We start from the raw sequence: 23987 nt of genomic DNA on the forward strand, positions 1-23987 counted from the left end.
TGATTTTCGGCAGAGAAGGGAGGAAGCCTACAGATTCTCCGAAATGGCCAGGGGCTTCGGAGGGAGAATCCACCCTAGGCACGTCAGAGCAATTCATTCCACTCAGAGTGACGACAGGGGAACTCAGCAGCAGAAACCGCAGTACTCCTCTCAGGCTTCGGGACAGCAACAGAGCTATCCTCGACCCCCAGCTCCAAGGGCAGAGGTGCCAGGGGCTTCGAAGGAAGATTTGGGGATCAGCCCAGGAAAATTTATTGTCTATTCTGCGGTGAGGACAAGGGCCATACTACCAGGATGTGCCATGTCACCATCCAGAAACAGAAGGAGATAGCAGAAGCTGCAGCCCAATAGAGCCAGCCGAAGCAAGTTATGCATACCGCTTCGTACCACTCACCGTACATTCCAGAGTATGTGGGTAACCATCCCCCAGCTTCTGTTGCTTCGGCAAGCCAACCTCAGGCAACTTGGCAACAACTCCCACCTCCACCACCAATACAACGAGGCTAGCAGCCAGAAGGGAGCCAACATACTCATCAGCAGCGAGACTTTAGAGAGGAGTCCGAAGCTCATACAGTCAATAGTACTGTACCAGAGTCGAAGCACATTTACTAGAAGATATCCTACTTTTGAAATAGTTCTTGTATTTGTCATTATTTTTCTTTTTAGTAAGGAACAATCATCAAAAGCTTAAGCTTCTTCTTGTTGATTTTAATTTCTTATAATAGCTTCGTTTGTGCAAAAGCGAAGATATATCGTTCTTAAGAGCTCATGGCTGCAGAAAATACCTCCGAAGTTACAAAAAAGTCATTCCTAAGGGAGCACAGCGTAAGTTTTCTGCTCAAAAGTCGTTCCAAAGGGAATGCAGAGCTTACAGCGAAAAATAAACGCCGATTCCGCTGAAGTAAAAGGCGAAGAAGCTCGTAAGGGAGGCTTACAGCGAAAAATAAACGTTGATTCCGCTAAAGTAAAAGGCGAAGAAGCTCCTAAGGGAGGCTTACAGCGAAAAGTCAGCGCTGTTACACCGAAAAATAAGCGGTGAAGCCGAAAAATAAACGGCAAAAAGATTGTGTGCTCTACTAGGGAATGTGTGTGTACCTTCGGAGCAAATATCATTTTGCATGTCATTACATCATTACATCATGTGCATAGCATAACATCATACATCATATTGCATTAATGGCACAAGAAGGGGATGCAATGTTGACCTGCGGAAGGGTAGACAATGTTGACCTACAATATTGAATTTCGGAGATTGTTTCGAAGAAGTGCCAAGGCACAAAATAAGTTTTCAAGAAATACAGCTTCGTCAACTTTAATATGAAAAAGAGATCTATTGTCTACAAAGCATAATGTTTTTTCAGAAACTGTATATTTCTACGGAATATGGATATTCTTCACGAAGCATGAAAAGAAGGGAAGGTGTTTTTTCGCCGAAGGCTCAAAAACGGTATGTACGTAAAGTTTCATGCATCGTAAAGAATTGGATTATAAACAACTTATATATTACATTCAAAATTATAAAAATTACATACATTGTCCAGCAAATATTACATTTCAAATGTCTTTATAATAACAGCTAATCTTCTTTTAAAACTACTTCTGCAGCTTCATTTAATAGTTGATCAACAACTTTATCCATAATAGCTTCGGCCATTTTTATGATTTCATCATCCTCCTTTGCTTTGGGGTCCACCAATGGCTCGACGGGCTCTGGGAGAGGAGATAGTGCGGCTGTGATGCAAAGCGTAAATAAGTTCGAAGTCATAAAATTAGAGCATAAAGTCAAAAGCTATTAATCAATACCTATTCGCCTCTCGAGATCCGCAGTTTTCTTAGCGGCCTCTGCTACTTCTCTAGCATCGTAAGTATCTTTTTCACTTTTCCTTATAATTTCTTGAGCCATTTCCCGACCGCCATTTTCCCAGATGTCGGTGAAAAATTTTCCACCAACCAAGCTTGCTTCAGCCGAGGGGTCTTTTGTATCTTCAATAGATAAGGCAACCTCAGTTTGCGCCAAGGATTTCACATGTTCGAGCCTATCCTCTCTAAGATAACGGCAATCCCCCTAGCACCCGAGAAGGCGCATATGTCCCCACGGCCACTCAAAACTTCCTCAAAAGCTTCAGCTTCGTGGCTGGTCCATTCAATTGGGCCCTCGGGATCGCCCAATTTCACATTGAGAAAATTCCTGGTATGCCATCAGATTTTATACTCATCCCTTGTGTGCCACTGAGTGGCATATAGGTATATTTTTTAGTGTCTATGACATGTGGGGCCAGTGGCATACAAGAAATGAGTATATTTTCCAGTGGCATATAGGGAATTGGCCCTATGAAATTCTCCTCGCTTGAGTATGTGCCAACGTTGACGAAGCTAATTTTTATCCTCTTCACACAATCCATAGCTTTCTCAAAACATTTTTCCTTGGATATACGAAGTTCTTCAATGTTTTTCTCTAAATATTTTGTCCTTTGATCGCTAATTTCTCGTTTAGCTTCTGCAACAACACATTTTTCTTTAGCTTCGAATAGTTATTTTCGAAGATCTTCGATTTCCTGTTTCTGAGCTTCGGCTTGGGCTTTGGAAACAGCTTTGTCTTCTTTTATTTTACTCAACAATGAGTTTAATATTTTATCTTTTTCAAGACCTTCGTTCCTTAGTTCAATTACTTCGGAACGAAGGTTGTTCAAGGCTATGGTACACCCTTCATCTTCGGCATCTTTTTGTGCCCTGAGGGCATTGCTAAGAATAAGGCCCTGCAAAAAAATGCGGTATTAAGTTTAAGCAAATGAAAATTTTGTTTTTAAATACAAAAATCTCAATTTCTCACCTTTAAACTATTGTATGCTAGGCTGTCGGCCAACTCATCTTTTGATAGCACCGAAAGTCCGTCTTCTAATGTCGGGAATCCGAAGCTCTTGCTCATCTCTCGACAGACAGAAATCTCCTTGCTATCAGGGAGACAATAAAAGAAGTCTTCTTCTCCACTACCGTTGAATATCAGTGCCCCTTTTGGATATTTCAATTTTTGCGCATAGAACTGAGCTTCACGCTTTTCTTTTTCAGTCATTTTTTTCACGAAGCATGACGAAAAACATAGTTGAGGGCTTCGGAGGATGCTTCGGGAATAGGGATGGTAGTTTTCTCAGATAAAATTTCTTATGCAGATTCTTTTTCCGTTTCTTTTCTAATTTCCAAGGATTCCTTCCTGGCTGGCTCCGAAGGCCCAGTTTCGGTCTCTTCAATTTGTGACTTTGAAGCTTCGGCAGCTCTCTTCGGAGTAGAACTTGAAGATTTTATTGTTTCTAGCACATCTAAAACTTTGACCATTCTCTTCCTTTTGGGAGTCGTGTTAAGGTCCTTTTGTGCCTTCGGCATTGACACCTCAACTCTTGCCGAAGGACTTAAAACTTCCGATGTCCTTGTCTCTTTAGCCTTCGGTTCTTCAATTTTTTCCATCTCCGGCATTGCAGCCGGCTCGTCAATTTTCTGCGCAGGTGTAAGCTTTTTGGCTTCAGCAACCGAAGAGGTCTCACCGACAAACTCGGGCACTATAGCCGGTTCAATGAAGCGTGGTCGGTGAGTAAGGACCTTCACCTTTTTTCTCTTCGGCGCAGGCTCGCTTGGAGCAGCTGAAGCAGTATCTTTCCCGGAAGTTGCATCTTTTCTCTTTCGCCCCCGTAGCGGGTAGCGGTAGTCAGGGTACATAAACCCAATAGCATCAAAAACTCGGTTGAGCCTTTTCTTCTCCCGGCCTCCGAAGGCCGCAGATAACGCAGTATCTTATGCCTTCGAGTATGGCCCAAGCAGTTCATCGCTTCTAGCTTCAATGCACTTCAACCAATCATCATCTGGCTCAACAAACTTACCTTCGTATCTGAAGGTGAACTTCATCCTAATCAACCCACCTTCGTCAGATCTGGTGATAGTCTCCTTTGGCATTTTCCACTTTTCTACAAGTGGCCATACTCTGAAGGCTATGTGTTCCTGGACTAAATCCCTTGTCCCGATGAAAGAGCAAACTACGCCGAAGGCCCTCTGGCATTCTTCGGTTGCTTCGTCAATATCCACCTTTGGTTTCCGGAGACCGAAGCGCTACCAAATAGGGCGCATGATAACATCTTTAATATCTTCTCGTGTCTTCAAGTCGTTTTTCACATAGAACCATTCCTTCATCCAGTCTCCGGGCCATCTCTTTCGAAAAGTTGGCACGGGACAGCTTGACCCAGAGCAAGCACCGAAGCTATAACAGCCAAAATTGTTATGATATTGCTCTTTATCCCAGGGTTTCGTCTCATATAATAGCTCGTGCATATTGCAGAAACTTTTTGCATTTGGCTCCAAACCCTGGCTCTTCACGGCCCATACGAAGATTCTCATTCTTATGATTGCTTCGGGAGTAAGTTGATGAAGGTAGACCTGATATATCTTCAAAACTTCAACCACAAATCTGTTTAAAGGGAACCGAAACCCATCTTTAAAAAAGCTTCGGAAGATCATGACTTCATTATCTTCGGGAGTTGGCACAGTCCTCTCTCCGTCATCTTCCCTCACAGTAGACATGTCTCGAAAATATCTCCCCCTCATGTTATCAAGATGACTTTGTTTAATACTCGATTTTCCGAAGACTGTGTGACCTGGTCACCACGGTCGATCTTCGGAGTCTTCACCCCCACTTTCTACATCATAACTGTCACTTTCACCAGTGTCTTCAGATAAACCTTCTAAAATTTCCCTAGTGATCTTCTCTGTATTCGTCTTTGCTATCGATTCAAGAAATCCCAGATTCTTCTCCTCAAGAAGGCTCAGTTTCATTTCGGTAACAGCTTTCTTTTCCTGAGACATCTCTTCGAAAATACTGAACCGCGCTCTTAGGGCCGAAGCTAAAAAAATCTAAAAGGTTGGTCAGGCGTTTGTAGACAAAGAGCTGTTTGAGCAGACAAAGCAGATGGCAAGAAAGCGTGCCAAATGAGATCGCGGTCGTATCATATTTATACACCTAGGGCATTGCAAGCGGGAGGGTCCCGCCTGTCATTAACTATTGCTATTCTAGCAAAGGGAAGGTGTTTTTTCGGACCTTCGGCTTAGGGCCTTCGTCCATATCGCAATCTGAATTTATCATTCTAACAAATTAATATTGCGAGGGGCTACTGTTGGGGGCCTTCGGCTTCCGAAGGTCCTCAAAAACGTGATTTAACAATGTTTCTGGAGTATAATACATGAGCAGGTACCTTCGGGCATGGACTCTTCGGACTTAAGTCAAAATCACAGTATGAAGAAACACAAGAGGGACGAAGGATGGAACAGAGCCGAAGCTGTGCGCAAGGGAGCTTCGGCATAATGACAGAAAAAAGGAAACCGACTTAAAGAGGAAAAGACTATCTAGACCCCGATGGATTATAATAGAGTTATTGGCAAATGTAAAGGGCATGAGTGTAATTTACATGGGATGAGTCTCGTGCCTATAAATAGATGAATAGTGCTCACGTACTGTTCACGCTGACTTGGCATTTGCTTTTGCGTCACGCTTGTACTCCTTATCTCCCTTCAAGCCGAAGGTACAGTTGTAATAAATTATTATTTCTACTTATTCATAGTAATAAAGTAGAAATAATTCAATAATGACAACATATTTAATTGTTCATATTGTTCATGCTTCGTATGACTCCCTCTTCATTTTTATATGTCGTGCTTACGAAGGTATGTTCTTTGTAACCTTTGTCCGAGAGTCATTATATCCTAAGGGAAATAATGCCCTGAAGGACAAAGGACTTTAACATTTAACATCCTTTATGTTGCCTTGCTCTTAAGCCGAAGCATTTGAGAGCAAGTCACCAACAGTACCCACATGTGCCATAGTTGTGAGGCGAGGTGAATGGTTTTAATGGCACGACGGAATTCAGTGGATTTTTGTGTTTCCACTGGTTTTGCTGACAGTCGATTCAAGGTTTGTAGGGCGTTGATCTTGAACTGATTCATGGGAGTGAATATAATTGGTGATTAGCTTTGTCTAAGATGAGCGAGTCCAGTTTCCTTGTTTGCCCATGTGGAGTAAGCATGTCTGAGATGAGCGAGTTCAATTTTCTTGTTTGCCCATGTGGAAATAACAAATGTTATATGAATTGGTTGGTTTTTATACATTGTTAGGGTTCCTTTAAGGCTTGTGTAAACTCATTAGAAATTCCCATCATCATTTTCTATAGGTTTTTGGCACATGTGGTTTTTGTTTGACAAACAATTAAATTATTGGGGTTATGTCACCTAATTCTTTTGTATGGTCCATGTTATTGTTATATGTAAATGCCAAAATTAAAAATTCTATGTTAGTTCACCATGGAACTTGGTATTTGTTCAATACCATGTTCCATTTCTAATTGAAATTGCTTATGTGTGCATTTTTAGCTTGTTTGCTCAAATTGTTACTTGATGCTCTTTAATCTATTCATTGTGGTTGAAAATATATCTGACAACCAGCCATCTATTTAGTTTATAGTTTTAGTCCTTAAGCTTCAGAGAAAATATCTTCTCAGGGATGATTTTAGCTTGAAGGTTCGAGCTTTGCGGGTGAGTATTCACGTTGAGGCACTTAATGAAAATATATTCGTGTTTTTCCTTGTTTCGATTAGAGGAGTGTCTGATGCCTTGACCGATCAACTTGTCCTAGGTTGCCAAAGAAGCTTTAGATATGGTACTTGCAGATGATAACTTCAGTACTATAGTTGCAGCAGTTGGTGAAGGGAGGTCTATTTACAACAACATGAAGGCTTTTATTAGGTCAATTTTTTAGATAATCTATGGCCAAACATTTTTTGAATCCTAGGCTGTTGCAGCGGTGAGAGTTGTCTAGAAAGGCTTGTCTCAGTTAATCCCTTACTCCAACCCTACTGATGGGGAGCCTTTGGCGCCGTATGTGCACTAAGGGACTTCGTTCTATCTGATTATGCAAAGAAAAACAATGTCAATACTTCTGCACTGATACAATCTGAAATGTGAGATATCATCCTTGGTGCTAAATTGCTCCACCATCACAGCAACAGGTAAAGCATAAAAATTTCCCTCTATGTTTTTGTTTTTAGAGATACTTTTGTTAGTTTGCTCACTCTTGATCTTACCTTATTTTGCAGTCGAGAGACTACTCAGTTAGTTGTTGTAACCACAAGGATAGTGAATGTGCACGAAGATGAACTCATTATCACAACCACAAGTCCATATGAGCAACAAGCATTCTCATCGAAGACTGATTGATGGTTAGAGCCATCTCTGCTACAAATTTTATCTTCGTGTAAATCACATTTATGTCAATTCTGATGATATTAAAGTTAGTATAGTGATAGCCTCTCTCTAACTCACACAACAAAAGAAATATTGAATGGTTACCAACTGGCATTCATTTTTATTGCCAAAAACTGGTTACACTTACATTATGTCAAAGAACATATTGAAGAAATTCATACGCATAGCATATTTGTGTACACAAATCACTGGATTCTTGTATGGGCTGAGTCCACAGGACAATCCTCAAGTCAAAAATATTATGTGTATATCCATCCCTCGACAGCATGGACCACACTAGATGGTGACTTTGCCAGAAAATCTTCCTGAGCATGAGTTTTTTAATGATCTTCAACCCTTGGGATGGATGCATACACAGCCAAATGAAGATCCACATCTATCGCCAAGGTTTGAAGTCTATTTAGCTTTTTTTGGTTTCTTTCGGGCTTCTTATGACCTAATTCATGGGACTAATTGCATTGTTCTTATAGGGTCTAACATCACATGCCAAGATTCTGGAGACAACAAACAATGGGATGGTGAGAAGTGCATCATTCTGGCATGCAGTTTCACCCCAGGATCTTGTTCGTTGACTGCTTACAAGCTGGCACCAAGCGATTATGAGTGGCCAAGTGGGGACGCAACAACAAGGACAATGGAAGAAACCCACATGGATATCTTCCAATTCATTACAAGAAGGTTCAGATGCTTCTGAGCGATCACTTCCTTAGTTTCTACATGGTATGTATTTCACTATTTTGCAAACCTTCCTCTTGGATCTTTAGTCATTTGGCTGATTAGATCTAGCACTCACTTTGATGTTTCTATTCCAACCAGATTCTAGATAACACCCCTTGGAACTTCAACTTCATGGGAGTGAAGCACGACCCACAGATGAAGTAACGACCCACAGATGAAGTACATCATGAAGCTGGGCATGCCTCAGGACTTTTATCACGAGGACCATAGGCCGACACACTTCCTTGAGTTCAGCAACATTGAGGGACAGGTCGCTGAAGCTGATAGGGAGGACACATTCACGTAGGTGCCGGTTCAAAATTGTATCTCAAACACACTTAGCTCTATTTTGAATGGCAATGTGTGAAAGTTGAACCTGCCCGATGGGTGTCATTTGTTGTTTGGCTTAATCATGTATTATACTTGTTGTAAAACAGCCCTAGAGAGGGGAAAATTGTACAAGTGCACGGGATGACAAGAGTAAAGATTTTGCGTAGTAGCAATATCTACTATATAAATCTCTTTGCCTTGTGCATAGGATGCAAAGATTCTTCGGAGAAACTTTGTGATCAATCTGTTAAGTTATGAAGACAATTTGTACTAATATGTTATACTAGCAAACATACAAAAGAGACTTATCAATATCGCTGAAAAGATTAGAGTAATGTACAATTGTCAATGTATTTGTCTATCATTTAAAATTTTATATTGATTCTTTAGAAATAATTTTGCGATATTATAATGTTTGCTCGACATCAGTTCATTCTATTTGAGTCGACATATTTGTATAATAATATTATATATTTATGTTGTCAATATAATATTAGTGTTACGGTAATATTTGCCGCACAAATTTTGTATATCATGGTGTTTATCTTTCTATATCTATGTTTTATACTAATTTTGAACTCTCGTGGCAACGCATGGGCACATACCTAGCTACCATAATAAAACGAATGTGCAGCCCTATTGCAGCAGCCACTCGATGGTCTCGTCGTCGGACTTGTGGCCGAGCTCCCACGCCGCGCACAGCGCCAGCATCTAAATCTGTCGACCCTGTCCATCCACTTCAGGGCTTGTTCGTTTTGCTCTCAATCCATGTGGATTGGGTGGGATTGAGTGGGTTTAAATCCCAAACAAATCAAAATCTTTTATAACTTTTTCCAATCTCATCCAATTCATGTATGATAGGAATAACCGAACAAGGTGTCAGTGTGCCAATTTTTGGACGACTGGTTGGCCACCACGGGACCCACCGGCGCGGGGGCCGCCAGCATGACCGTCTTCTTGTCGGGTCCACAGCGGGCGACGGCTGGGGCAGCTCAGGGATGAGTGTCATAGAAAACGAGGACAGGAGCTCTACCATTGTTACAGAGCTCGTTATAGAGTTGATGACGCTCTCAAACTGCTAAAAGTGGTGAGAAGAACAAAAATCCAAACCTGCGGGCATTATAATACTAGGAATCCAATTACTTGGTTTGGGGTACTAATTTTAAGAATCCAATTACTTTCCTGTCATCCTAAATTTGTGCGCATGAAACAATAAAAAAATTTACGTAATGTAACAAGTTGCATAAACACTTATATCACGTAGCATAATTAGTTTTAGTATATATCATAAACTGGTTATAACGAGTCTAACTGTATGGCTGTTGGAGTGATCATATATTTTTGAAACCATCCAATTTTTACGCGCATGTAGTGGAAACGAAAATATCATTCAAAACTTGCACACATGCAATGGAAACTCTCAAGATCTACCATAATTATCGGATATACCATAAAAATAGGATCTGCATGCATGTGCCTACGTGTGTGCACGAGTCCTGTGGCTAAACGAGGTTTTTATGCCATCTCTATGAACTATTTATGTTATTTCTGTGAACTATTTATGCTATTTGCGTAAAAAAACAGAACCACAATTTATGGTGTGCGTCCCATGGAGGTTAGGATGTTGGACCAATGGTTTGACTGACGCACGTAGGGTAGGTTTGACCTGTTGCACACATGCGTGGGGTGTGGGTGGGCGTGTCGGCGCGGCCCAACCAGGTCACATGGATGGTCGGTCAGGACTTCCTCCACCATTTGAAAGCTCAGGGCTTCCAAAATACCATTTGCATGCATTTTGATATAGTAGTAAGGGTACACATTTCTGTGGTATCGATAGAGAATAGTAATCAACAATAACATGACCATATTTATTACAGTCAATGCTAAGGTAGGAGACCAATCCAAAAAGATCTATGTGGATTAGCTCCAAAGGTTGCTTTATTGAGATGATGTTCTTTAGCGGGTGAGATACTGATACTTGTTTCTCATGTTGGCATACCCTATCTTTCTTAAAGTGAATATTCGTTAGTCTTAAAGATATGCTCTTCTTCTAGGAGTTTGGCCAAATTCTCCATCCCAAAATGGGCTAGTTAGCAGTACCAAAACTAACACAAGCCAGATTTTGCCACTTAACAAATCTCAAACTTGGCTTTACTTTTAGGCCTTGTTTGTTTCGTTGGAATTGAATTCCATTTTAATAATTATAATTTAGACAAAACTAATTAAGTTCATATATTTATATATGTAATATATTTGTATATTATTCTAAATCATATCAGAGAGATAATTATATATTATATTTATGTTATAGCAAAGCAAGTAGAATAGTGTGCGATAAGTTGTACATCGGAAACATAACATTTAAATCTATAGAAACAATTTCCATCTCTCATCCCATGAATTTGAGATAGTCTTATATGATAACTTTGGAAAGTGGTGGAATGTCACATTCTAAAAAATTAGCCTATTCCATTAGTAAGATTTCAATTCCTCAAAATGAAAGGAAACAAACGGGACCTTATTGAAATCAACCATGTAAAACTTGCCCTTCTAACGACCCATAAATGCAATAGAGGAATCATCCCTCCTAGTGAAAATCATACCATTTTTCGTGAATGGACAATTGTGGCCCCATTTCACACAGTTTGATATAAACAACAAATTATAACTTAAGGAAGCGAGAAAGCAAACTAGTACAAGCCACAATGGGATATCAGTCGATAGAATGATTTATCTTAAGAACCAGACCCCGCCAAGGAGCCAACATGGCCGCATTACGCAATCGGACCCCTCCAACAATTTAGCGAGGGTCGTTGCAGAAAGGAGCATGATAAAACCAGAGTGGTAAGGGCCCCTCTCGCGTTGGCGCGTGAAAGAGATCCCCTTCACATATTCTCTTGTCTCTTCAGAGTGGTCTTGTCGACCTGACCCACCTTGAGAGTAGGGCCCGTAGCCTATCCTCTCCGCGGATCTACTTTGATTGTAGCGTCTAGGATATCTGTACCCGTCTTGATCGACTATTTTGAGTAATCAATTTGCACTTAATTTCCTATCCACACATTTAGTTACGTTCTATTGGCTGAGCTTAAAACAATCGATCTGCGCTTAATTTCCGCTCCACACATTTGATTACACTAGCTGAATGCCCGTGCGTTGCAACGGGAATATATAATACCACTATACCAGTATACTACGATAACTTATATACAAAATGTGTTATACCGTTATGAGAAAATGTTTCATAATCAATTTGTGATTCTGACCATACATAAATTTTGTTATTTATAATCTATATGTTTCACCACTACATTGCAACCATCAGTATCATACAGACTTCGATATATGTCACGATTTGCATGGTCTCATCATTGGAGAGCACGTTCCACACATACCGGAAGAAATTCCCTCGTACATCGTTAGTCATCAGATACTTACCACCATACGCTTTTGCTTAAACAAAAAGGCAAGTGTGTGTTTGCGAAGAGAATTAAAGGCAAGCCGGCACAAAAGCTACCCTAACGGTGGCGAGGATGACGAACTGGTCATTGTTGTCGGTCCTCCTCTGCGTCACCTCTGGCGTCAAGATGACGCCACAGTCCTCGATATAGTAGTCGTCGAACGCGCGCGACATTCCGAGTACTGATGACTCTTGGTTGGGCTGTAAAACGAAGTGCACCCCGGGCTCATCAGCAAGGTAGTACCCCTGGTCGTTGCACCACCGGATGTGCTACTCCTCTACATACATCGTGTTCGAGGATACTCATACAACGTCAGCAACGGCCATCGTCTCAGCGCACAAGAATTCATGGCCAGTCAGTAGCGACTTACGTGGCATGTTGGGCTTCAGGTGGACGACGTGATGGCGTCGTCGTCGAATGCGGTGCCCAGAACAACCTGAGATTCATCGACGTTGGCGACGACCATGAGGTCCCCCTGCTTGACGATGGACAGCGCGGAGCAGCCGCTCTGCACCGCGTCCAAGCGGCGGCTGCGCCGGAGCTTGTCGTACATAGCGGCACATGCGGCCACGTAAAACTGTTTCTAGAGGTTGAACCGGCAGTCGCCAAGTTTCTTCTTATCGTCGATGAGCGACCCCAATGCGAGTGCCTCCTACTAATTGTGTTTGTTCGGGGTTTTCAAGTAAGAAACATGGATTAATGTTTGGCGTTAGTTTTTAAAAATGACTCACAAGTCAGATCCATGGAAAAAATATTACGAAGAATAAATGTCATGCATGCAAAAAAGGAATTTAAGTTGAAAACATTATTCAAACAAAAGAAATTGCATGCAAGGCTCTTCTTTAAATACTACTCCCTCCATCCAAAAATATAATTCAAGAATCTCGGTGATACTTATCTACTACTACACATTGTGCAAGGGTAGCAGGTGGGCTTAAGGAGAGATGTAGTAGATGTGTTTTCTGTTATAGATGTAGACATAAACACACATGTGGTGTAGTGGTAGCTATTGCTAGCATTTGCTTGAGAGGTTGTGGGTTTGAATCCCCTTTCGGCTGTACGGGAGAATGGAATGGGAATGGGCTTTGCGGGGAGAGGAATGAGAATGATAGGGAGGAGGGAATCGGAAAGGCTACGAAATGAACAGAATAGTGAATGACAGAACGCGGAATGACAGACTACTATTGCAGTCTTGATAAGTAGTAGAGATACCACGTACACGTACACCAGCTCTATACAAATGCCATTAGTACAGTTTGAGCCATTAGTATAGTGTGGTGCGGTTGCTGATGGGCCGACGGGCCGAGGGTAGCCGCGGGCCAGGGTCCAGGCAGCTAGCTTCGACTTCGAGGGCGAGCGAGCGACAAGTGACGTATGGGAGAGCCAAACCGGCTGCGCGCTGACTCGTCCAAGCCGTGTAGGTCTCTTTTATCCTGTGCTGACTGCTAATTAGTAGTAATTACTACTGAGCACGGCGAAGATCTGTCTTGTAAATTTCTGTACTAGAAGATTATGAAAAAAAAAAGTCTGAAGTCCTCCCGTACCAGCAAGCAAACGAGACTTTTACTGGACGGCGCGCTGTTCAGCAAGGTCAGAAGAATGCAGCAACTTGCTGATAAAAAAATCACGTGCCAAATGCCGTTCTCCGCTCCCACTTGCCAACGACAAGGAGGATCTGCACTTGTCTCGGTGGGGCTGAAAAAACTGGAGCCGGGGACGGCTGCGTGATGCTTGCCGTAAAAAAGGAGAAGTGGAAAACCCTAGCGTATCCATGACCCATCAATGCATCATCCACTTGGCAACCGTTGTCCAAGAGTAGAGATGGCCAAACGGGCCGCCCGGCCCGTTTTAGGTCCGGCCCGCCAGGCACGGTTAGGAAACCGGACCGGACCTGCTAAGTCCGCGGGCTTGATTCTCTGTCCGAGCCTGGTCCGCAGCGGGCCTAAACGGGCTGGACCGGCCTGTTTAGCACGAAAAAAGCGGGCTAAACGGGACGAAAAGCACGTTTTAGTTCAAAAAAAGCGGGCTTAACGTGCTTAGAGGTAAACGGGCCGTTCCGGGCTAACCCACCGTACCAAGTTTCCTGTCCGAGTGCGACCCGCTTATTCGTGTCGGGCCGGTCTAGGCCCGCATAAAACCGGGTCGTGCCGGGCTTAGACCGGACCCAAACAGCGGGCTTCATGCCGGGCTCGCAGGCCTCGTGCTTTATGGCCATCTATATCCAAGAGGCTGCTCGTGGTCAAGGAGTCCAGAAACCGCGCTCATGCTCGTCTGAAGCTGCGTTTCTGAAGAAAACGGTGGCGTCAGATTTTGGCTGCCACGACTGCTACCAAGTGGCCGAGTGCACCATCCCCTGGGCTGGTGGAGTAAGTGAAAGGCCGGAATGGGCCCGTGGGCCGGCTTGCGACAGCGTTTCTCTGGGCTTCTCGCCGTCGTCGTCTCCTGTAGCAAACCAAAGAAACCACGTTTTGTTTTGCTGCCTTGCTGCTGGTACAGGACAGGAGCACGATTCACCAATCACACCTGCAGATGAACCACTCTCAGGCTCTCAGCTATCGCCATCGCCACCAGCAGATGAACCACTCTCCATCAGGGCAAGGGAAACAACACGGCTCATGAGCAACATCAGCCACAAGTCAGGCAGTGCGAAGCTTAGCGCATCAACCCTAAACAAAGACCGATGAAACAATGAGCACACATGTCCAAGAAGTCAACACAGCATCCCTCCCTCCCTAGAACCTAAGATTTACAGGGGCCTCACACTGCCAAGCTCTCCTCCACCGGTGGAAGGCAGTGCAGTGCGCCCATCGTCACAAGGTTCTCTCCTGCCTGCCACTGCCACTAGAGGAGAAAAGAAAAGGGCTAAGGAACAAGACACCCCAACAACAGCAAGCGGCAGCGGGGAGCGGCGTCTCGTCCTCACACGATCATCACGCGCCGAGGTAGTAGAGAGCGACGAGCGAGCAGCAGGCCAGGATCAGCAGCCGCCCAGCGCCAGCCATCGGGAGGACGACGCCGGCGGCAGCGCTGTTGTCGTTGAGGGCCGACGGACCCATCGCTGGAGGGCTGTACACGCCGGCCGAACCGCTGCTGCTGCTCGTCGTCGCAGCAGCACTGCATAACACAGGTGGTGAACACGAAGAACAGTCAAGCTCAGAGTTACGGTCGATGATGACAAGCAGCTGCGTAGCATAGGTAAACACTAAACACAGATGCACACGAACAGTCGCAGCCCAGAGTTACGGCGACAAAGTCACATTGCTTTGACTTAATAATCCCTATGCTCGTGGAAAATCAAATCAAGGCACATATGCAGATGATATGGGATATGCGCGCGTTAATGCTACCCCGGCTCTCTTTGCCACACCAGTACTGTACTACTTTTCAATAATCACGCTTCCAAATTCGGTGTGTCTAAACATTCCACAAGTGGCGTTTGGTTGTTCATTGGATGCCCTGGATTGCATTTTTACAGACAGGTACCAAAGGGGTATTCTTGCGGCTGCAGACCGTTGGCCCCAGCAGAGAGAAAGGGGCCAGAACACCAGAACAAATGCAAGAACCCACTTTGAACTTTGGAGAGTACTACACACACGTCTAGCGACCTGGTAATATTCCAGCACCCTATGAACAACCACTACCCCCCCCCCCTTTCCAGTAGGTTTGAAAGGAGTCAGGAAGGAATGAATAATGGGGAGAACCTACGCGCCAAGTCACAAACGAACGCACAGGCGAAAAGTGACAGCAAAAGGGGCCGGCCGGTTCGTCTAGCTGCGAGACGGAACCAGAAGGGTACAGGATTCCCCTAAAAAGACCCCATGAATACACAGTTGTTCATCGATGCAGCCAAATGTGGGGGGAAAAAAAGGAGAGAGAGAAACGTATCCCCCCGCGGCCACGCGCAAACCACCTTTTTATTCCTCCAGGATTTTTCCAACCCCAAAGAACAAGTGAACAACACACGGCCGCCCACCGGATGGTACCGCGTCGCTTTGATTTGAAAGGCTCCAAATCTATAGCACGCACTAGGACCAGGGCACCAGGCTTAGGGGTTAAGCCTTTCTAAAGATGGGCGGCGACGGCGAGCCGAGCTGGAGATATCTTCAGGTTGTCCAGACTCCAGAGAGTTGCTACTGCAAGATGCGGCATTTCCCGGAACCAATACCTATCGTCTTTCAATCAGTTGAGTTAAAAATGTTAAATGGGTTGGGAAATATCCGATGGCTTTTTTTGCTTTCATTGGTAAATAAGCCAGTTCAGTTTCGTGCTCGTGGCAAGAAATGCTAGCGCTAGCAACAAACGACAGCATGTCATGCCCTCTATATATCTCTAGTTCTCTACTACTAATTATATCTGTCTGTCAACAAAATCGAGAAAGGAGTGCGAGAAGTGGCAATGCCGTGCAAGGATTACCTTGGGGTCGCAGGGTACGTGCAGCCATTGGCGCCTGCAGCCACGAGAGAGAGACAGTGTGAGGGGGAGTCAAAACGCGGCGTCAGGAAGGAACCCCAACCGAGCGTCCGAAAAAACGAGCTGCGCGTGCGCGTGCGCGTGCGCGTGCGGTTGACTCACTCGGGTCGACGTTGCTGAGCGCGGCGGTGCCGGAGAAGACGCAGGCCTGCGGGTTCTGGCCGTTGCGCTGGTAGAAGCTGTTGGCGGCGTAGGAGCAGTGGGCCTTGACGGTGTCCGGGGCGAAGCAGGCGCCGCTCTGCAGGATGGGCTTGCAGTCGGCGCCGCCGCCGCACGCGTAGTCCAGCGTCTTCTGCAGCGCGCTGTCCGCCAGGTCCGACCGGCACACGCACCACGCGCCGTCTTCCGGGTTCCAGGGACGGCCACGAGAGACAATAATGACAGCCAGCGGCGGCGGGAGACGAGTTTCAGAAAGAAAGAAAAAAAAGGATTGCGAGAGGATGGAAACCCACCCACGGCGTGTGGCTATAAAATCAGCGAGAGAGGAAGAGGAGGGAGGGAGGGGCGCGTAACACACCTGAGCGGCCGGCGAGCGCCGCCGTGGCCACCGCCACCAGCATGAAGAGGCGAGCTGTGTCGGCCATGGATGCTGTGGATGTGAGGCGGCAGGCGACGGCGGTGAACAGGCTCAAGGTACCCCTACAGTGCGGCCGGCGACGAGCCTTGTACAACTCTCTCTCTCTCTCTCGCAGTCTCGCTTCCCTTGAAGCCTTGAACTCAAGTGACGAGGAGGAGGATTTAAATGCAGCAGCTTGGACAGCGCCCAGTTCTGTGGGTGGCGTGTCCCGTAGCATCGGGACGGGAGGGACGCAGTGCACTCCGTTCCAACGCAGCCGCTGCGCACCCTGTCCAGCGGACCAGCGCCAGTGCCAGAAGGCAGTGTGGCTTTTCATGAACGGTCAAAAAAACGCATGGCCAGTGCCTGCCTGTGGGGCTGGCTGGGTCATGGCATTGGCATGGCAATATGGCAGACACGCTGGCCAGTGCTGTACCACTGCGCGACGGGGTCCACCAGGGCCGCAGTAAATGCGATCAGTACTGTAGGAGTATTTTATTTTAAGAAACAACAGTACTCTGTGTGACAGTGTGAGTAGGCCTGGGCATTCGGTTCTTCGGTTCGGTTCGGTTCGGTTCGGTTCCTCGGTTCTTGTAGAAATTCGGTTCTTCAAAAACTAGAACCGAAATAGCAAGATAAAGAAATCAGAACCGACTAGTTCGGTTCTCGGTTCTTCGGTTCGGTTCCTTGGTTCTAACCGAACTGTAACAGCCACTCTAAAATTATGAATAACGACAACTTTTGTGAGAAATTTCAGCAACATCTCCCCACAAACAACAACAAGTGCACAATGACTATAATTTCATAGATAATACATGGATGATTAGAGATTCAACATAAGTCAATAACACAACATCCGAAGTTACAAACACATGTAACAAATTGAATCTAATACTTTTGGGTTTTTCGGTTCTTTCGGTTCTTTGGAGTGCAGAACCGAAAATATCTCATTTATTTCGGTTCTCAAAAAACCAGAACCGAAATTCATAACGGTTCCTTCGGTTCGGTTAGTTCGGTTCCGGTTCTCGGTTATTTCGGTTCGGTTCCTCGGTTCCGGTTCTTTTTGCCCAGGCCTAAGTGTGAGGACTCCGGACACTACAGATTTTGTGGTGGCTGAAAGCCTGAAACCCAAACCAACAAACATGCCCCAGCCCCAGGTCTATGTAAGCAATCCCTAAATGCACCAATGGTTAATAAACCACCTTGAAATGTTTGATGCACATCTAAATAAATTTCCAATTTTTATGGCAACAACTTCTATGTAAGCAATCCCTAAATGCAAGCGTGTATGACTCTTGATATGTTAAATCATGATCTAACCATGTCACGTTTAACACTTAAACTCTTCCACCACCGGCTCAAGTAGCTTTAAAAAATCTCTAACAAACCACAATACAACTATGGTTGGATCATGTTATAAAGAATCAAAGGATCGCTTGCACCTTTGTACCTAAGTACTACTAGCATAGCAGTCGATAGTGTTAAGTAGGTTAAGTTACCTCCGTAGTATGTTAGGTTATCTGTCCGAGTACTGGTAGTCTCGGCAAGAAGAAACACAAGCAACATGCAAAAAGAGTTGCGCTTATGTTTTTTGCGGGGCCGTGGTCGACAGTTCATTTCAGTAGAGCACAAACTAGGATGCGTAAAATGAGCATTCAGCCTTTTAAACTCACGAATTTCTCTCCTTCGTAGGTCAATATGTGCATCGCCATATGCTATCTGCTGTAAAACTGTCTCAGGTAGATAGGGTAAAATAGGGGACTGGAACTGTAGATTACACTTTTTGTATAGTTTGAAATAGATGATACAACAGGAGATATGCTGTCTGCATGCAGTGGTTCGTGTAAAATATGGGACGTAGAATTGTAGAAACTGTAGATGACACTATATTATGTGCATTCACATCTGAGTACTGCTGGAGCGCATCACATATCGAGGGCTTTTGCTGTTCTACCCATTGAGGCGCTGTCGCAATTTTGTCCGGTTTTACTTTACGGACACGAATCCATCCCAGTCCCAGGTCTTCGTGGAGTACTCCACTGTCCCAAAAGGACTTATTGTATGAATGAATGGATATAAGGTACTCCACCTTAATAAGGGGGTGTTTGGTTCTGTGGACTAAAGTTTAGTCCGGGTCACATCAAGCGTTTGACTTTCAAATAGGAGTATGAAATATAGACCCAACCAACTGTACTAGATTCGTCTCAATTTTTAATCTTTGGCTGAGAAATTAGTTTTATAATCCGACTACATTTAATATCCCGAACGGAGGTTCAAACATTCGATGTGATAGGGGCTAAATTTTAGCAGGGACAAACCAAACACCCCCTAAGTATTTTAACTAGATTCTAAAATAATAGTCTTTACAGAATAAGTGTCTGTCTAAAGTCTAAACTAGTTCCTAAAATAATGGTTTTTAGTAAGAAGTAAATAATACTGTCACTATCCCCATCAGTCCATCAACACGAACCTATGCAACGCTCTCCCTGTACGACTACACTGACGTCTTATCCTGCAGGCAGTGCCCAGTAGGAGTAGAACGGAACGAAGAGTGAGCCTTCGAATACATTCGTACTGAGATTCTGAGAAAGCAATGTGCTGCCAAGTGAGAATGATAGTGTTCTTCCTAAACGGGTTCTTCCTAAACCCTAACTTTTCTGTCTGCTGGTAAAAACAAACGCCACAGAACATAGAAATACGATGTGCACACGCACACCGGCACACGGACGTAGCATTAGCAAACATACTCGTCTGGATACAATAGAATCCTATGAGGTGTTTGGTTTGAAAAATTAATCTATTTTAGATGAGGTAATGCATCATGAATCTAAGATGAGGTACTGCATCATGAGTACAGTTCACAAAATTAGTGGAATAAACTCATTCTTATATTATTACTAATTATTAACCTATAAGGAATAAAATGGTGGTAGATCAATTCATTTCATTCTATAAACCAAATAAGAAAATTCATTTCATTCTATAAACCAAATAAGAAAATGAGGAGTGAGAAGGGAATACCCTCAAACCAAACACGCTATAGCACTTTCTGACGTGAACTTATCACCAACCGTTGGGGTGGCAATCTCAGTGTTGAAATCACTTGAAATCTGAAGTATGCGCCAGTAATATTTACATATTTCCATTCATTACCACGGTTAGCTACATACATTTTCTGTTCTACGTTGAGAGTACACAGATAGAAACACATCGTAATTCACATTGGAGTGGTCATAGAGCGCAGTAGCCACCGATTAATCCCAGTCAGCATCAAAGAACCCAGCATCCTTCATTTCAGAATAGTAAACGCTCTCTAGGAGCATGTCTTCCTCCTACACATAAAAATACAAAACAGATCAGTGAAGGCAAGTAATTCCATTACAAGGCACAACACAAGCTAAGAAGCTACGAAAGCAGCACTTCACAGAAGCAACATAACATATCATAGGCAAGAAGGTACCTGGAAAAAGTCCGCTAAGAAAGTCACATATAGGAGGGGAAGGTAAAGCGAATGATAGCATACGATTGTGAGATTATATAACCTACAGCAAAAGGGTCATCATCAAATATAGTTCTTGACGGTGAATAAAATACCACAAGAGTGTTCTGTATGTACCATAAACCAAATCCAGCTCCACTTGCAACAAGGAAACATCCAAACAGTGATACACCATTCAATAGCAACATCGCACATACATAGTTGTAGTATGCTGGTTTTGCTGCAGTAAAGCAACCACGAGATCATGTTCATGAAACACCAATGACCAAACAAATTTAACAAAAGAATTTTGAAACATACAGATAGTAACCGATTACCAGGCAGCCTGTTTCTCCATCTTGAATGATGCATGAAAACAATCAACCCATAAACTCCAGTAAGCACAAGTTTGTGGAGAATCCATAGGCCCCATTTCCCACCAGTTCCTTGATCAGCATCAATGAACAAAGGAACACCGAAGCCAAAAACATATATAGTCTGAATAAGGGCAAGGTCAGTTTCGTAGGCAAGATAGTATAGTAGGCTACAGAAAGGGAACTAGAGTATTAATCCCGTTTTCCCCTTGCAACATGATTTAACACATTGAAACGAGGAAAGGTGTGTCAGGCTAGGTTAAGTCAAGGGGTCATGTCTTTCACTGAGCAGCCAAAAATTCTTTTGCAGTGACATGAGATGAGCGGGCAAGATCTATTATGGATACAAAATCAGTGCCAACTTTCAATAGCCAATCCACTGTTATGGAACAATGGAAATAAGAGACATATTAATATATTATGTTCTTCTAATAAAATAACATTACTAACCAGATACACTAGTCAATTAACCTAGATCTAAGAAAGCAAATATGACATGGCATCTCCAAAAAATCTAGTTGAACACCAAAAACATGCAAGAACTTAAGAACCTTAATACCCACCACTTATAAGAGAAGCTAATCACTGTTCACTATGCCTGAATTTTGGAGTAGAACCATACCTTGAGCAATGCGTCAGCTGCAACTACAGCTCCAGAGATAACAAAGGTTCGTGCCAAAGATTCAAAACCACTGGCATCATTTCCTTGAAGTAGAAAGGCTATCAAACTGACTTCCAAGAATAACATTCCTGATTTTGTGAACAGTGACAATACATTCCAAGAAAATGCCCTGTCAGGCATACATTGCCATGCCTGCCATTTGGGGAAAAAATATGTTTCATACTTACATAAGAGATATAGGCAATGCACAATATAAACAAAATGAAAATGAAACTTTGGATTCATAAGGCAGGATCGTTCATTTGATTTTCCTTATGTAGTTTTGTACAACATGACTATAGAGAATTACATAAGTTCTGTGTTGCGGGAAATATGTATGTTGTGTTGGATTTGTGGCCATACAAGAAGGGATTGAGTCCGGAACGATAATATGTGTGATAGCCTAGAGATAACACCAATGAAGAAAAGCTTATCCAACACCGGTTGGGATGGTTTGAACATGCCCAACGGAGACCTCCAGAGGCACCTATGCATAGTGGGACCCTAAGGCATGATACTAATGGGAACTTCGGAAGAGAGGCAGCAAAAGGCTAAAGTTGACATGAGAAAAGACAATAAAAGGAGACTTGAAAGAATGGAATATACCCAAAGATTTATCCTTGAGTAGGAGTGCATAAAAAACAGGTATCCACGTGCCTAAACCTTGACTTGTGGCTTATGTTGGGTTTCAACTCTAGCCTACCCTAACTTGCTTAGGATTAAAAGGCTTTGTTGTTGTTGTTAGTTCTGTTTCTGTACAGCAGGACTATATCAAATCTAAATATGGATGAATCCACTTATATTAGTAACAATACCAAGATGTGCACCTGAAATCTAAGCCTAATAACCAGACCAATGTGAAGTACTGTTTGACATCAACACCCAGCTACCATGGATTTTATTTTTCCTTAACCCATAAATCTTGCTACATGTTCATCATTCACATGACAACCAGGAACTTGCCATTTCCTTTTTGAAACCCACCAAAGCTTGCTACTGGCTCAACATTGAGATTCCCTGACCAGTGACCAGCTCCTAACCTACCCATCCTACCCATAGGATTCAATCACGATGTGGTCTTCAGCTATTCCATTACCAAGTTGAAAAATCAGAACACTACTCAGGTAGTCAGGTAGATAGGTACAACTCATGTTCACGAACAAGTTCATGATCTGAAAACTAACAAAGCATACAAACATAACTGATTATCATTCAAACCTGAAAATACAATCCAAAAGTTTCATGTTCTAGTATAGGTTTCTCATAGCTCGTTTTCACCATAAGTTAATCTCTCGTTAGTTCGACAATGACACTTCGACTTGCCCCTACCTTCAAGAAGAAATACCCCCTGCTTTTCACTAGTCATAACTAACTACACGCACAGCATAGCACTTTTTTCGTGGAAAGCATTCTCCTAGTAAACATCAAATGACCAAATCACCAACATCATCAAAGCACGGAGAATTTCATAACCAGGCAATACTGGACTTAGCTATAAGCAATAACGGCAGCCAATCCGAACCTGCAGGAAGCACCAGAGGAGGTTGAGTACGGCGACGACCCAGAGGAGCGCGTAGTACGCGACGACGACGACGTGAGAGCGGCCGTAGCTGATCCTACGGAAGCTCCGCCGCGCCTGCCATGCTAGGAATCCCACGAAGGCCAGCGACGGCAGCATCACCGCAAGGCTGTACAACACCCCGTGGCACTCCGACGCCCACCATAACAGCCCCTGCGACAACGCAGCACCGCCCGACGACTCGTTAACCTCCGGCGCCATCGCCAGCGCCATCCCGCCGTCCGCGAGCAGCGCCCGCATCTCCAACGCCGGACCGCACGCCGGGAAAGGGGGAGGGAGGTGGGTGCGCGCTAGGGTTTGGGTCGGTGGAGGGACTCAGTTCGGGTCTTCGGGAGGTGGAATTGCACGGAGATTGATTAGCTCGATTGCCCAAGGCAACGTATGGGGCTGTTTGGATCAAGGGAGATCTAACTTTTTGCCACTAATATGGATGCCACATCTTAGTTTACCACTGACTTATACGGGAGAGAGATGATTTCTTATCAAAATACCCTTTTGCTTACCTGGTGTGTCAAATAGGCAGTCCAGCGTGTCACCGGCGTGTCAGCTAAGGCAAAAGGCCATCTTGCCCTCTTCGATCTCCCTTCTTTCCCTGCATTAACGCACTCGCCAACAGCAAACTCACGTGGCTATTCTTCCCTCCCCTCCATCTATGGCGCCATACAGTTACCCCATTTATGTCATGAAAATGCTATGCTATTTTGGAGTTGAATGAACTGATCGCAATTATGCAGTACATAACTGTCATCATACTAACATAGTCCATACATAAATGTCATCAAACATAACTGCCATCATTCATAACTGACATCAAGGGGCATTGTTTTGGTCACATACATGATCAACCAGCACCATACAACACCGATATTGTTTTGGTCAAATACATGAACACCCAGGAACCATAAAATGACATTGTTTTGGTCACACTAGACCATAGAACATCGTAGCCTCCTCTTAATCTTGGTACAAAGCTTCTTCAAGGGAGAACATCTTTGCTTGTTTAATTGTAGGTCCAGGTTCTGTTGGATCTTTTATGGACTTGGCTCATTTATTCAATAAACTCTATGGTGT

General features: G+C 43.9%; 2 protein-coding genes across 4 annotated transcripts; both read right to left on the reverse strand.

Annotated features, from left to right (window-relative positions):
* Window positions 1–1480: 1480 nt before the first annotated feature.
* Window positions 1481–17337, reverse strand: LOC100284241 (uncharacterized). Of its 3 annotated transcripts, none has more exons than XM_035967658.1 (4): window positions 16786–17337; window positions 16371–16610; window positions 16212–16245; window positions 1481–1731 (listed from the first exon to the last, which is right to left on the reverse strand). In XM_035967658.1, exons 1-4 carry the CDS (start codon window positions 17159–17161, stop codon window positions 1668–1670), a joined length of 714 nt encoding a protein of 237 aa, XP_035823551.1. In that variant the 5' UTR covers window positions 17162–17337; the 3' UTR covers window positions 1481–1667. The 3 variants fall into 3 exon arrangements, with proteins under 3 accessions (XP_035823551.1, NP_001150608.2, XP_035823548.1); NM_001157136.2 differs by lacking the exon at window positions 1481–1731 and adding an exon at window positions 14412–14912 and having other exon boundaries at window positions 16786–17195; XM_035967655.1 differs by lacking the exon at window positions 1481–1731 and adding an exon at window positions 15629–15963.
* Window positions 17338–19786: 2449 nt separating this feature from the next.
* On the reverse strand, window positions 19787–23332 carry LOC100216647 (uncharacterized). The gene is given in 6 exon segments (NM_001143058.1): window positions 19787–20156; window positions 20285–20366; window positions 20441–20543; window positions 20641–20800; window positions 21299–21490; window positions 22860–23332. Coding segments are annotated over 6 exon segments (912 nt in total). The 5' UTR covers window positions 23157–23332; the 3' UTR covers window positions 19787–20078.
* Window positions 23333–23987: the final 655 nt, after the last annotated feature.

Source organism: Zea mays, chromosome 1, assembly GCF_902167145.1.
Source record: "Zea mays cultivar B73 chromosome 1, Zm-B73-REFERENCE-NAM-5.0, whole genome shotgun sequence".
Lineage (NCBI taxonomy): Eukaryota > Viridiplantae > Streptophyta > Magnoliopsida > Poales > Poaceae > Zea > Zea mays.

Coding starts and splice junctions, on each gene's coding strand:
- LOC100284241 (NM_001157136.2), bottom strand. CDS start 17,161: ATGAAAAGCCACACTGCCTTCTGGCACTGGCGCTGGTCCGCTGGACAG. Junction 16,611..16,785: donor GGCGCTCGCCGGCCGCTCAG/GTGTGTTACGCG, acceptor GGAACCCGGAAG/ACGGCGCGTGGTGCGTGTGC. Junction 14,913..16,211: donor ACGTACCCTGCGACCCCAAG/GTAATCCTTGCA, acceptor TGTGTTATGCAG/TGCTGCTGCGACGACGAGCA.